The sequence below is a fragment of the Geospiza fortis genome, unplaced genomic scaffold (assembly GCF_000277835.1).
Source record: "Geospiza fortis unplaced genomic scaffold, GeoFor_1.0 scaffold162, whole genome shotgun sequence".
In the NCBI taxonomy this organism is placed as follows: Eukaryota; Metazoa; Chordata; class Aves; order Passeriformes; family Thraupidae; genus Geospiza; species Geospiza fortis.
In genome coordinates this window covers 9,071,735-9,086,544 of record NW_005054316.1, presented here as the reverse complement: position 1 = coordinate 9,086,544, position 14,810 = coordinate 9,071,735, and the positions used below count along the sequence as shown (strand labels likewise).

Below are 14,810 nucleotides of genomic sequence, written 5' to 3'. Positions count from 1 at the left end.
AACGAATCCTGTAGGGATGAAACAAACAGGAGGAAAAAGAAACATTTGACATTTCATTTATATGTGCTTATGTTTCTGTTTTGATGTAGATACCAGGCAATGTAATGGATGATAAAGTACACATATATATAGCTTCTGTTACATTTAAGTGCAATAGACAGAAATAATACTTCAAAAGTGAACAATCTGAAGGAAAAAATGGATGCAGGTGCATTAGTCAAGCTAGTTTTATATCCTAGTGACTATAAAGAATGACCAGACCATGAACTCTGAAGTTATGCCTCATTTCTTGGGTACAGCACACTATGTTCTGAGCAATTTCTATTTGTAGTCTTGAAGCAGTTTTAATCTTCTAGTTCACTACAAACTTGACAGTTTCCCCCTCTTTTCCTTGGGTTCCAAAATAATCCTCTTTTCTTCTAATTCCATATGCTGCTGCAATGAATGCTAATGGATTTAGTGTTGAGCACAGGAGTGGGAGACATTGTGGAGAAAAAAGCTTAATGCCTTTTTCACCAGATTTTATGAATGAAGAAGGGGAGAGCTTAGCCCTCCCAGTTTCACCATGTGAAAGTTTTTGCAGTCCGAAATTGTTAAATTAGGATGTGACACTTCTAAAACTTCCAGACATGGGTGGAGATATGAAGCAAAACAGTAAAACTTTAATTTTTAAAGAATTAAACAGAATTATTGGAAATAAAAGTACAAAACAGTATTTTAGGGACAGTCAGAAACACTGGGGTTAATCCTTAATTTCAGTTTAAATAATTAATGTTAGTTTAGGAGAATGGCTGAAGCTGGCCATTGGTTGTGTTATCTTGCAAATCTAATTTTATATCTTTTTTTAAATGTTCTTGATTGTGTTATGATGACCTTTAAGTCTTTCATATAGCTCTTATAATTAAAGGAACAAAAAGGATAAAAAACAGAACAATGGAGATATTTTTACACCCTAACATTTGTGGGAAAAATGAGGTGCAGAGCAGTAGAAATGAGCTGCCTGTGGTACAGTAGCTCTCCAGGCTCCCTTTAACCTAGTTTTGTTCGCTTGCCATCCCTGTCCTGTCCCCCCTGACCATTTGACCATGTGACATACCTGCATTGCCTTTATCCACCCTGAGGTTTTCCAGAGCCTCTTCCTCTAGCAAGGTCTGTCTCCTGGTGCCGCAGTGAAGGCCAGGCATGCAGTGCTGCCCAGGCCAGCTCCAGCACCCTGGCTGTGAACTGCCCCTGGCTTGCTGCTCTCACTGACACCATCAGGGCACTGCCCATCCAAAGTGCCTTTCCCAACTAGAGTGCCTTTCCCAAGCAGTAAGAGGATGTAGTGAAAGCATGTAGGTGCACTCTGCAAAAGAGGAAACAACTGGGAAGTCTTTGGGCTTCAGTTTTAAAATTCTCCCCTAGTAACTGTGTATTGAATCAACCACTTGAAACCTTGCAGGGGCAGGCTGGGGTCGTTTAAAAAGCTCTAAAAGATTCTACCTCAGTCTGCCTCCTTTCCCTCCTTCCAGATTATATGTTTACTTGAAAACTGTGGTTGCTCAAAGAGATTGCTCAATGAATGATTGCTTAATGAGACCTTTTGCCTTGAATGATTTTTTTTTGACAGCCACAAAGCCATCACTTCCATTTGGTTTAGGTTGTGATTGGAGCATAGCCTGGTACTTTAGTGAGGAGGTCAAACAAATGCTGAAAACCTCATACTGTCTTGGATGCAACCGAACAGACAAAAAAAATCCAAGTCATGCTGGATATGACCTCAAGTCTTAGGGCAAATTTACACAAAGTGTAAACTCTCCGAGGTGGCTGGTGCTCCCTGACTGCCCATCGGTCGCTTTCACGCTCCTCTTTCTTGACAGGTTATTTCATCAATGGTGTGAACAATTAAAGCAGCAGAAGAGACCAGCAGTGGCAGCCCTAGATGGGTGGGGAAAGGGAGGAGGGGAAGGAATGAAGTAGAGAGGACAGCTTGTATTTATGAGTCTGCCTTTTGAGTTCATAAAAGTCAGTTAAGAATGCATAGCCAGCCCCAGAAATTGTTTTAGCTGCATCTGCTTTTGATGGAAAACATTTTGTGTAGCTGTGACCTCTTACAAAAATGACAAATCCCCCAAAACCCCTTCAAACTTCTTGCAACTGGCCTGAGTACTGGTATAAGTTTAATATAATGTAATTCACTGTGGCAGAGACAATAAATAAAAGATGTATTACCTCATACCATCTATTTTAGTCAGTAGCTAATAAATTTTGTGTAGTGTCTTTCTTCACCTGTCCAGAGAAGAATTCAGAGGACAATCCTCAAAGAAAAGCCTTCACATGCAGCTGCAGATGGGATGTTTCTGCACTCAAAATCACAGGGAATAGCTGCTGTTCCATTCTCAATAAGTAGACAGTATTCTGTGGATTTTATTTGCAAGCCTGAACTTCCTGAGAAATGGCACAGCTCTCAGTGCTAAAAGAACCATAAAGTAACATCTTACTGTTGTCAGTGTACCCTGAGTCTCAGCCATCTTGATTACAGTCCGGGAAGGAATTATCAGTAACATGCTTTAAATAACTGTTGTATAGTGCTGCAAGAATTTTCCCTGTAATAACAAACATCACATTTTATTGATTAGTTGAAGAGCTTGTTTTCTATACAGAAAATATATGTATGTCTCCCTTCTTGCTTTACAATAGAAGTAGCATAAGCTTTCACCTGCAAACTGGCAGGCAGCCTTCGCTTACAATAATCTTATACAGTAGTTGGTATAATTATTATTGGCAAGATTTAGTCTTATTTTAATAACTTTTAAAACTGCTTGTTAAGAGGGTGAGGAAAACTTTAGCCTAAGATTTGTTTTGTACAGATTGTTACTTTGCCTAGTTTAGTGAGACCAATTAAAGTTAATACTTGTGTGCTTCCCTGTATTCAGCTTTTCTGCTTACATTTTAAACAATTTTCCTCTCAAATCTAACTTCTTAAAGCTTTTTTTCTTTTTTCTCTATGAGAAAAGTTCAGTTGCTTCTGTTTTTTTTTTTTTTACCTTTACTGATTTGCAAGAAATGGAACTTTCACTTGGGCTCAAGTAGTCTTTAAGTCAAATATTTTTGTGGTTGAAAGGATGACAGAGTGTGCTGAGACACCTCTGTCCTAATCCTGCCTCCTCCTGCATGAGGTACTTAACCTCCCCGTGTTCTATCTATAAAATACGTTTAATAATACTTAATGGTTTTACTGCCCTTTGAAAATGTAAAGTGCTATGTGAGTGCCAATTACTTTTATTATGTCCCTGATGGAAGGCCTCAATATATTTGTGTTAAATGGTTACTGCTAATGCACTTTCTGGAATAATCTTTGGTTAACAAAGTGCAACCACTGCAGAAAAACCCCTGTGTTAAGTCAAGGCTGACACAGAGACAGGTGAGAGAAAGTCAGGACTTGGCAGTACTCAGCTTCACTGGGTAAATTTGTGTCCTGGCTCAGGGATGGGCTTAGCCACAGCACTGCCCAGCTCGTCTTCTCTCCAAGGAGGAAATCTTGAGCTTCAGACACAGCCTGACCATCCACCACCACAGGACAGATCTTCGGATCTTCAGGCAGTCAGATAAGTCCTACAGAATAATTTGCTTGTGCTGCTCTTCAGAGAGAACCTGTGGTGTCTAAAACTCAGAGGAGCACTTCCCAGCTGAGGGCTGGCTCTCATGCTGTGTTCCTGTGGACGCCCAGACAGAACATGGTCCCTCTCCCTAGAAGCATTGCCAGCCCAGCTGGTTTTGTGCTGGAGAATTCTCATGTTTCTCTCAGACAAGGCATCAGTATTTCATAAAAAAGTGGCAAGGATTTGTCAGGAGAACAGAATGTATATCTGACCAGTGGCAATTTCCTGTCACTGCCTCTGAAGTGTTTCTATGGCCCTAAATTCTGATTGTGCTTGGAGCAAAGTATTGCTTTGAGTATACTTTGAGTATGTGAAGTTCTACTAGCCTAACTTATTTACAAGCTTACTCTGGCATAGAGAACTTGAAATAGGACAGTATTTAATATATCTGTGGTAGACAGGGTCCACTTGGTCATAGTTTAGACTGGCGTGTTCCTGAGGAAAGATAGGTTCCTGTACTGAACAAGGAATTAGTTATTTGGACCAGGAATGGCCTCAGGAACTTTTTAAACTCCTCATTCTGAAAAAATATGGACTGGACAGGCCTGAAAATCATGTACTTTTTGCACAAGCAGAAAGCATTGAGTGAAGTCATGATAACTTTACATATTCCTGGAAAGGAGCTGAAACTGTTCTCATTTACCTGAGAAACGCATTTCAGAGTCATCACATTGCAACTTTTAAGTGGAGGCAGAACAGACTAGCTCCTAGAAATGGGAGCTGAAATAAAAGTGACAAATGTGAAATCTCTGCAGCATCCTGCTCCAGGGACAGTGTCAGGTAGGGAGTTTGGCTGGATGGTCTACCTGCCAAACTGTTAGGCAACTTTCCTAAGGCCAGCTCAGGGAGGATGGAAACCTCCACTAGAGGTTAAGAGGAAAAGCTTGCTTGGTCTTGACTTTCAGTATGAATACAGACTGTGAAAGAGGGGCCTCATCTTCCTTCTGACTTTTAGGGGTTTTTCCCAAAACCCCAAACATTCCTAACTGATATTAAATTTACACCTGTAAATTGTAATTTTTGTTTTTGAGAAAGATTTTAAAACCATTAGAGATGAAAATGTAAAAATGTGAAGTACAATTTTCAAAAGGAATTAACAGTAATTAAGAGCAGATGCTGTTCTCTTTGATCTCAAGAAATTTAGAAAAAGATTGTTTATACTCAGACGAGACAGTGTGTAAGTTTGGATTGGTGTGCTGCTATACTATAATTATACAGGCAGAAAAAATAGAGAATTGTGAAAGAGCAGACAAAGTAGCTAGAGGCTCTTACAACTGTGCCACTTGCTTTGTGTTTGCCTTTCAGATTTCCTCCCAGGAGCTCAGTAAATTGTAGCTAATTTTTTTCTGACCACACTTACAGAAACAAAAGCAATATCCTTTAAAAAAATGAAACAACAAAACATTTAGATTGAAAATGTTGAGGTTTAGAGATCTTTGATCTTCAGTCTTCAAAATAAGTCTTGATTTAAAACACTGGTGTTGTGTAAACAATTAAACCAATATGTCCGTGTCATACTGTAAGTGCCCTTAGGAGGAAGAACTTAATAAGAGTGTCTTAAAATTTTGGTCTGAAGATCTGTGGAAAGAATTAGGAATGAGTAGCATTATAGACATAGCTGTGTGGATACTGAGGCTCAAAGAAAACAGTGTTTGTTGTTCTCTGATTCACTTGGCCTCAGAATTTGTTTTGCTCTGTTGTTGTGTACAGACAAGGCTATAGTCAAGGTATGGGTTTTAGCCATCTCTTTACTAAGAGGTTTCAGGGCTCAGCCTTAAAGGTTGAAGAGGCTGAGTGATCCGTGCAATTTCAGAACAGAATGTCATCTTATGCGCTAGATAAATGCATAGATGCAGTCTCACCACTCTCTTTAAAGTGGAGAGGTTGGGTACCAAGCTCATGGCATTAAAAAAGGCACAGATTTCACCACTTGATCAAACACTGGTGACTGAGGTATTGGTCCTTCAATGTGCTTTAGGTTAGGAGGAACAGATATTTTTCCTCTCTATGGCTGTTTTTTCGATAACAGAACTTGCTTAGGAATTATTTTGCTGTTTGCCTTTCATCTACTTCGATATTTTTCTCAATACAAGCCTCTCTTTATTTTGTTGCTTTATTGGATGGTTGCTAGCAATTAGATTGCAGCACCCACCACTACTTTCTGCTGTCTTTGCCAACCTAATTAGTGTTCTGTTCCAAATGTGGTTTATTACATGGCTGTCGCATGACTGAGGTACTGTACTGAACTGTAAACAACAACCTTTTCCAGTGGTTGTTGCCACTTTTTAAAGCGCTGCATTAAGACAGAAAAAAACCAGTGGTCTGTCTGGACACATTTAAGGCACCAAATTTAGGTGTTCTGATTTCCCACAACTTTTTTGTAGATTTCAATATCCTGGTTTTTGCCATAAGAGGTATTATAAAATTTTCTGTTGCTGTTAAGTTAAAGACATAGTAGACAAGCTGGCAGGACATTTAAGACTTTAGTGTTCAACATATTCATAAGTTTGCTGGGAAAAAAAAAGGTCTGAATAACAGTAATAAAATTATGGATGTTATTAACTTGAATAACATGATGAAGATAAGGGCAGATTGAAACAGTCTGCAGTCCTGGTCTCTAAAGGAATATAGCTGAACTGGAAAATGCTCCAAGAAGGACAACATTGTTTCAAAGGTGAACAGAGTAACTTTCATCTAAGGAGTGACTGAATATACTTAAAATGTTTGGAAAAGAGAAGTGAGATGATGACCTAGGGAATGATGGAATCTTCCAAAACAATAATTAGATTTTTCAAGAGATAGTCAGAGAGAAATGTTTGTTTATTTCAGAACAGCAGGAGATTGTGATTTACCTAGTGTTAACTGACAGTATGAAAGTTCTTACTGGAGACTACTGCTTCAGAGTATATAAAACATATCTGAAGTGCATTAAATGCCAAATTGGTTCAGAAAGCACCTGGAGAAACATGGAGGGAAAAATTTATGGGACATCAATCGCAAAAAGACCATTTCCAGCTCTGCAAGTCTGAGCTGCATACCTCTGGAACATGAGGAAACTTCCTGTAGAAGCCTATTTTTCCTGCTTTATTTTTTGCCATAAACATCTGGTATCAATTTCTGTTGTAAATGGGATACTTTGATAGATGGAGGTTTGCTATTGCTTTTAAAATTATTTATTGCTTTTACTTTACTTTCCTTCAAAGCATCTGGAGACAGACTCATTCTTTATGACATGATAATGTTTATTTTCCTGCAAAAATTGTTTGACATTAATCTTTTAGGTACACATCATGGTAATTAGGAGATATAGTATAAACATATAGGTTGGATTAGAGTTGGATCACATGTAAAAAGAAGGGTTTCTTTATTTTTTTTTCACATTTACTTAACTGTTTTTGAGCAGTCTGAACACCCTGTAGTTGTGTCTTATTAGTAGAAGCTGCAAAATTATGACAATGATCTTCAAATGTTAGTAAGTGCCAGTGGAGGACTTCCTGTTGAATGATTGAACCTACAATGTCACTGGATATAGGGTCTCAGAGGATGGTGATTGCTATGGAAATTGTTTCTCATAAAATGGGTAGCTAGTTATTTGGTCAAAAGTCTCTAAGGCAAATGATGAATTTATTAGTTTCAAAATGATTGACAAAATTTGACACAAAGACACACATATGTACATACACATGTGTTGGTAGTGGTTATTCCAGAGAACTGAAGAGTATATAATGTATGCTCCCTTAGCAATAAATGAAAATCATCTGAGCTTTATGTTGTTCCTTACTGCAATCAAACAACTTAGAGCATAAACTACTTTTCTCAAAAGTGTATGCTTTACCAAATGCTATTTCCAGTTGTCCTTGTGTTGCCCAAACTCCCAGGTTACATAAATATTTGCTTATTTGTTTTGTAAATAGTTACTGTATTCCTTTTTTTTTAAGATGGTGGGATCATACAATTTTGGATTGCCAAATCTAATGTCATGCTTGCCAAAGCAGGGCTTTTAATAGTTTTTGCTCCATGGACCCACTCCTACTATGGAGTGTCTTATTGTCTAAAAGAGAGAGATTTGTGTTAAATTGTCACTCATGCAGCACATATTGCCACTTTATACTAGAAAGGAAAATCACTTAATTTGAACATTACAGTTTTGCATTCTACAGAGAAGTTTATTTGCCCCTTTTTCGTAGCTGAATACACTAAAGATCATTCTAGCTTTTCAGAAATTCAGATTTTCATATTCCTACATAATTTCTGCTACATTTATATTGTTTGTTGTTGGAAATCACTCGGAAATGCTGTTAATTTATGTGTATTTGTAAAAAAGAGAAATGGTCTAGGCACGGCTTTTGTCCTCTAAGCATCTTTCTCCTGCCAAACATATGGTACATGTCAGATAGGATGGACTAGTGGCAATCTAGGTTATTGATATTGATTGCTATAAAATCATGGAATTAGTCATTCTGGTATATGGAGTGACATGTAGGTTACATCCAAACTGCATCCAAATTAGTGAATTTATCAACCATGAAGTGGATGTCTGTCTTCTTCCTTAAAGCACAGTAATAAAAAATTTAGAATTAAAAAATACTGTCTGAATAATTTTCAAAACTTTCCAGCATTAAAAGAGTATTGAAATTTGATAATTATGTGCACATCTACACATAATTTCAGCAACACTAAAGTGCAACATGCTCTACATGATTGACTGACTAATGGTTTATTCATAATTTCATTTAAACTCCTGTTACATTATTCTGAATTGACTTTCTTGAACAAGAGTATGTCTTAAAGGAATGATTAGATCTTGATTAATGTTTCAAATGAGAGCAAATTCAAGGAAATTTAATGTGATGCTTAGGTAATACCTCCTTTTGTTGCTAACAATGCCCCCTAATTTGCAGTCTGACTTGAAGCCAGTCTAGCTGCCAGCATGGGCTTCTCTCTGTTATGCCATTACCTTCTGTAAGGCTATTCTCTTTTTCTTTTGATCTTTATCCATTGCAATCCTTCAACCCCTCTAGACTATTTGGCTTCACAAAGAGTAACTAAATTCCTCTGACTCTTCACCAGAGGGCATATTTTTCAATGCTTTATTCATTTTGATCTTTCTCTCCTTTCTGTCTAACTTCTCATCCCATTTGCAGGATGGTTATCAGATTCAGGTAACATCAAGATAATTCAGCTTTCTTTTGCTCTCAGACTATTTATAAAGTTCATTGTCTTCATTAGATGTTTCCCAAATGCCAACAGGATGTCTGAACTATTACTTTTGTTTTTTCCATGTCATCATTAAAAATTGTCTGTGGTAAAGAAGTAAATTGTATGTCCTTCCTTTAGAAATACTTCAGTTCAGTTCATACCCTTTTGACATACTGAAATACGAAATTTAAAATATTTTCATTCGGTGAATGTGTTTCATGGTTTTACAGTATTAGTTATCTTAGAGAAATCTGTTTCATCAAATCTATTATTTTATAGAATTTTATTTTATATGGTTTGGGTTGGAAGGGACCTTAGAGACGATCCAGTTCCATCCAACCCCCTTGCCATGGGCAGCGACACCTTCCATTAAACCAGCTTGTTCAAAATCCCCTCCATCCTGGCACTGAATACTTCCAGGGATGGGGATTCACAGCTTCTCCGGGCAGGACATTCAGTTTTACCAGCTAAACTAACTAGCTAGTTTTATCAACAACAAGATAAATTTAAAATGTCACCTAAAAAGCAATCAAAACAATTATTATGTATTGTCATTTTAAGGCAATACTTAATAGGAAACCTGGTGTTTATTATTTGTTCTCCATATACAGACATTTCTTTCTGCCAGTTTTGTGCTTGAGTGGTATAACCAATGCTTTGTAGTTAAGACTGTTGCTCTTTTAAGTTTCAGCTCTATTGTTTAAGCTGCTTGGTGACTCAGGCAAGTGCCATTTCATCAGTCTTTGAAGTCTGGAAATAATTTTTTGTACTTGGTAATAATGGAAAAATACAGGAAAAAGCAATTATTTATTTCCTCTATTGTTACTCCACCCATAAAACCAGCAGGTATTGCAACTGCCTAAGTTCACTTCTAATGTTCGATAGGTGGGGTTTATTTCAAACGTGTCAAAGCTGTTTCGTTCTATTGGAGGATTTCTTGCCAATAGATTAATTGGCTCTCTCAGATATTTTCATTAAATGTAATTATATGAAAAACTGTTTTACCAGATGTAACAGTATTTTCTAGGTTATTGTGAACTGAATTTTGTTTATTCTCTACCTCTCTCTTATTTGAAAAACATATTTCTTGGCACATCATTTGACTTTTAAAATATGTGCCTTTTTTCTTCCTTTTTCTCAAGATAATATTCAAGTGTATGTCAGGTATATTCCTCAAAATTGGCTCAGTATATACAGTGAGGACACACACAGGAGGGAAATCCCTGCTATTTTAGGGCTGGTAAGGCAGTTTACCATGTATTCTGTATTCTGAAGATCAGTATAAATTGTTACAATTACCCCCAAAAATTATGGCAAGATTCAGTAATGTGTTTCACTTGTAACACTGAGTAAAAGATAAATAAGACCTATTTTAAGGCAACTTCTGCACATTTTATTTTAGGAAGTTCATTCTAATTTCAGAGAATAACTTACGCAAGATCTAATAAATCGTATTATGCAATACGTATTATTCTCCACTTCTGTTATATTTCTAGATTTAAAAAAACATTCATGAAGCATGAGAATTCAAAAGAGACTGTAATTCAATCTCTTGCATGAAATGAACACAGGGAGGACCCCTGTGATTATGGTTACATGTGTACCTTCACCATTAGTCTTTCTTTTTAGTTTCTTGCAGTATGGTTATAAGCCATTTCTTGTTTGCATTCATTGTTTCTAAACAATGTTAAAATACAAAGTACTTACTTCCTCCATGTTCTATAGTCCACTAGGAATATTAACAGGTGTTTCATCATTGAATTCTGATTTCACAAATATCAGCATCTGCTCCATAGTTTGTTTGGTCCCTCTTCCACACATGTATTACACTTTCAGCAGAGTGAATTGTCATGAGTCTGTAAAACAGCCTTTCACCAAGATAATTGGTCTGGGGTTAGCTGATTAGAGCTGTCACTTCATTTAATAGCAGGCATTTTTCCATTTTGCCTCATGCCCCAGGCAGCGTGGTGCTGGAGCAGACAGATGCCCCTTTCTGTAGCGTGCACCTGGATTCCCATGCCCCTGGCAACAGGTATGGGGATGGAGATGCTGTCCAGGCTCTTGCCCTGATTTCTGGGAAGAGTATAGTCAGCACAAAAACAGTAGGCTAGAAAGTTCTGACTGTTCTGACTGAAACTGGGAGCCCCAGTGGACAAAACTCAGTCCAAAATATGGAGAGAACAAATGTCAGTTTTATTGCTCTTTTTTGTTATCCAGCTCTAAAGCACTTTTTAACCTAATTCTCTGAATAATGTTATTCCACTTACAACACTGGAGTGTTTTTACTGTCTCCTGTTTATTCTTTCAGGATTTGTGGATTTAACACTCCATGATCAGGTCCATCTACTGGAATGTGCCTGGTTAGAGATACTGATGATCGGCTTAGTCTGGCGCTCCATGGAACACCCAGGAAAACTTTTGTTTGCACCTAACCTGTTACTGGACAGGTCAGTCTGCATGTTGCTGTGAATTATTTAATTTATTTCTGCTGCAATCAGATTAATTTTTAGCATGATATCATCTCACCAATACTACAATTTGACTGTACCTCATATGTCAAGCAGGCTTATGGTAGGTGAGACTGGAAAACGAATGCTCAGGAATGTGATACTGGTCATTTATTAGACAAGTAACACACCTGAGATTCATCTGCTGCTTGAAGTGCTTCCTTTCAAAGTCAGCAGTAAATTTCTCTTGTAATCTGTACTGTTTGTTGCAGAAGTAATTTAAACTAAAAACAGAACACTATTCATTTAATTCAGATAGTTATTTTTGTTTATTTAAAATCCTCCTAGTTTTTCTTAGAATGAATTTTTCCAAGCAGCCAGACAAAATTTTGGAAGAAAATCCTTATAGAATCTCAAGTGTAGTTTTATTTATTTATAGAGAATATATTAAGTTTGGGGGTTTTTTCCTCATGAAAACTGGAGACAAATATGTCAAACACATACTTGCTCCTTTCACTAAGCTTTTTTTTTTTAGCCAGTCTTGCTAATATGCTAAGTACTTCTGAGAGAAAAAATATTTGTCTGTGTTGTATGACAATATCCTGAATTTTAGCTGGCAGTCTTCATGTTAAAAGCAAGAAGGCTGATAATTTAAAAGATATTTTCTACTATCATAATGTAAACTCAAGCTCTCTTTTCCTAGTCATGTGAAAAGTTTCATGAAAAATTTCAATTAAATTTTCAGACAAAATTTCTTAGGATAGAGTAATCTTAGCTATTGGTGCTCCTTTTAGTTGAAGACTACTGCCCACAGCAGAGCTGGCAGGGGAGAGCTGCTGTGCACAGAGGTCACTTCGGGGCAGAATTTGGCATCTTGGTCTAAACTGGAGCTGGTAGAAGAGCCAAACTGAGATGGAGTATACAGAGAGGCAGCCAAGAGCTGGGCAAGCTCCTGACCTCATCAGGTAGCTGCCAGGGCAGAGGGGTGGCAGCAGAATGTCAGGGGCAGTGCTCTCAGTTACTGCAGCTACAAGGTGTGTAAATTAATCAAAATTCTCATTAGCAGAAAAATTTCTTATGATCAACTTGCTCTGTTGACTGTGGGGTACTGAATTTCCATGGTTGCATTCATGCAGTGTTAATCCTTTGATTCCCTGCCCTCTATTTGGACACACCCCTCAGGACTTTTAGTATTTTAGTAAAATGCAAATGATAATACCTAACAGGATAAAACGTAATATTTCCCAGTAATAGAGAAATGTTTATTGTCTTAGGAAAAGCCCTATTCCACTTGTGTAAGAACAATGATCTGTGAGCTGTGGAACTAGATAAGTATAAAATACATTCTCATTTTATGTACAGAAAATATCTGCTTGTCTAAATGTAAGTATAGTCTTCACAAAAAACTGCAACAGTTTTGAAATAATTTTGACGTTTGATCTTCTTCAACTTAAAATCCACATGCTCTCAGTAAAATGGAGTTTGAGCACTTGATTCGCACAGTTTTAAGTCAACTGTTAGATTAAAAACCATTGCATGCAACTGGAACCACATATTACCTCAGGACTCTTTGTTTTCTAAGTTTCAATTGAGACTGTAAAAATGTAGATCTATTCATCTAATTTTCAAATAATAAGAAATATGTTTCTAAGTCATTGTATACTTGCCTCACTCCATTTGGTAGGGATATTTGCAGAAAGTAAAATAATAAATTACTTGACTCTGGGAAGCAGTGATATGCTAATCAGTTAAATAGCTCTTAATTTACTTCTTAATTAGTACTAAAAATATTTTGATGTGTTAATTTGATTTGGCAAATTGGCTTTTGAGAATGTTATAGAGCAAAAATCTGTTGTTTGTCAGGTTTGAGAGGGCAGGACAGACACTGATTCAAAGCCTGTTTCTCTCAATGAAGTCCTTCCACTGCATCAAATATTCATAGAACCATAAAATGGTTTGGGTTGGAAGGGACCTTAAAGATTACTAGTGCCAACCCCCCTTCCATGGGCAAGGACACCTTTCACTAGACCACATTGCTCAGAGTCCCATCCAACACTTCTATACTGAGTGAAAACTCTCTATTGTTAATACAGAGTTTTACCACACTTCGTGTACGCCTCTAGATCTCTGTAATCATTCTGTTGCAGACATCCTCTCTGATTTGAGCACTCCTTTCATTTTAGCACTCAGGTTATCCTGATTCTAACAGATTCTTTCTGTCAAGGATCTTGGATATAGGTAGTCATCTGTTCCTAAAGCTTAGGTCACACCAAATTTTATTATACAACTTTTCTTGCCCTTTGGCTAGATAAATACAGTCTTGTCTTGTTAACATCTATCTGAAATGTCATAAAAATAACCTTTCAGCTTTGCTGCTTTTTGAAAAAAATGTGATCTTTCTTCTCCCAACTCACTCCTCCTACTTGGGTCATATTACACATATGCTTATCTTGTCTCTGAAGATCTTTTGGAAACTGTCTTTTCTAATTCTATGCGAGTCAGCTAGTTACATTTTTAAATAAATACTTCTTCAATTTTCCTTTGCGACAATTCACACTTGGAAGACTTCTTGAAAAAATCTGTAAATCAGACCCTAGTTAATAATTCTGTGTTGCTTTTTAAAATTTTCTTTGCCTGTAAGAAAATAATTACACAGCAATTAAGTTGACAGTATGTGTAGACTGCTGTTTTCTGTATGGATGAATACAATCTCATGATCTATTTTTCTTCCCAGTCTGCATTGTAATTAGACAGTGCATTTTGTGAGATAAAGCATCCTTTCTTATTCTGTTAATGCATTACCCAAATACTTGAGTCTTGGTTCAGAATTTTAACAGTCTGCCAGTTAGGTAGGAATAGTAGATTTTTACAGTGTACAACTATTAAAATGCTCAAATGACAATAATTATAGATTAGAAAAACAGGCTCAATCAGGAAATACAATGGGAAACTCACAGTGTTTGAAATTAATGTGCAGTACTTACTGAAATCAAATAATAAATTCAAGATTTTATATTCTGTTTTTGAAAATTAGTATATTGTATAAGGCAAATTTAGAAGTAAAGGCTTAGGTTTCTAGTAGGACAAACCAGATGTTTCCTGTCTGGAGGGTTCCCAAGAAACTAGGCCTTAAAAATGTCATTAGACCAGGGTTGGAATTTGTCAGGCCTGACAGTAGGCTGTTTATAATTTTGAAGAAAATGTAATGTTTCTTCAGGAATAAGAAAGTCATATTTTACTTTATTTTGAACGGATTTGTTGCATTCAGATATCATGCTGATCCCAGGTTACTCAGAGGCTTGAAACATAATTATAAAGAAAATCATGATAGAAATAGCTCACTTGAAACATTCTCAGTTTCAGCAAAATGGGAAATGCAGTGCTGCATTTTAAAAAGGAAGCCTGGTGACCACAGTAAAGAAGCTGATGGGACGCCATCTAAAGAAGAGAATTGGCTGAAATGGAATGCAAATGACATAGTGATAAAGAGTCACTGTGCATTTTGTAAGAGGAAGCCAGGAAT

At 36.9% G+C, this 14,810-nt stretch overlaps 1 protein-coding gene across 1 annotated transcript in view; it reads left to right on the top strand.

The window, feature by feature from the left end:
- The window catches only part of ESR1 (estrogen receptor 1), a 101,158-nt gene that overhangs the window by 68,738 nt on the left and 17,610 nt on the right, over positions 1–14,810 (top strand). The window contains exon 5 of the mRNA XM_005420121.2: positions 11,149–11,287. Coding sequence (XP_005420178.1) covers positions 11,149–11,287 — 139 coding nt within the window. The remainder of the gene's footprint in view (positions 1–11,148; positions 11,288–14,810) is intronic.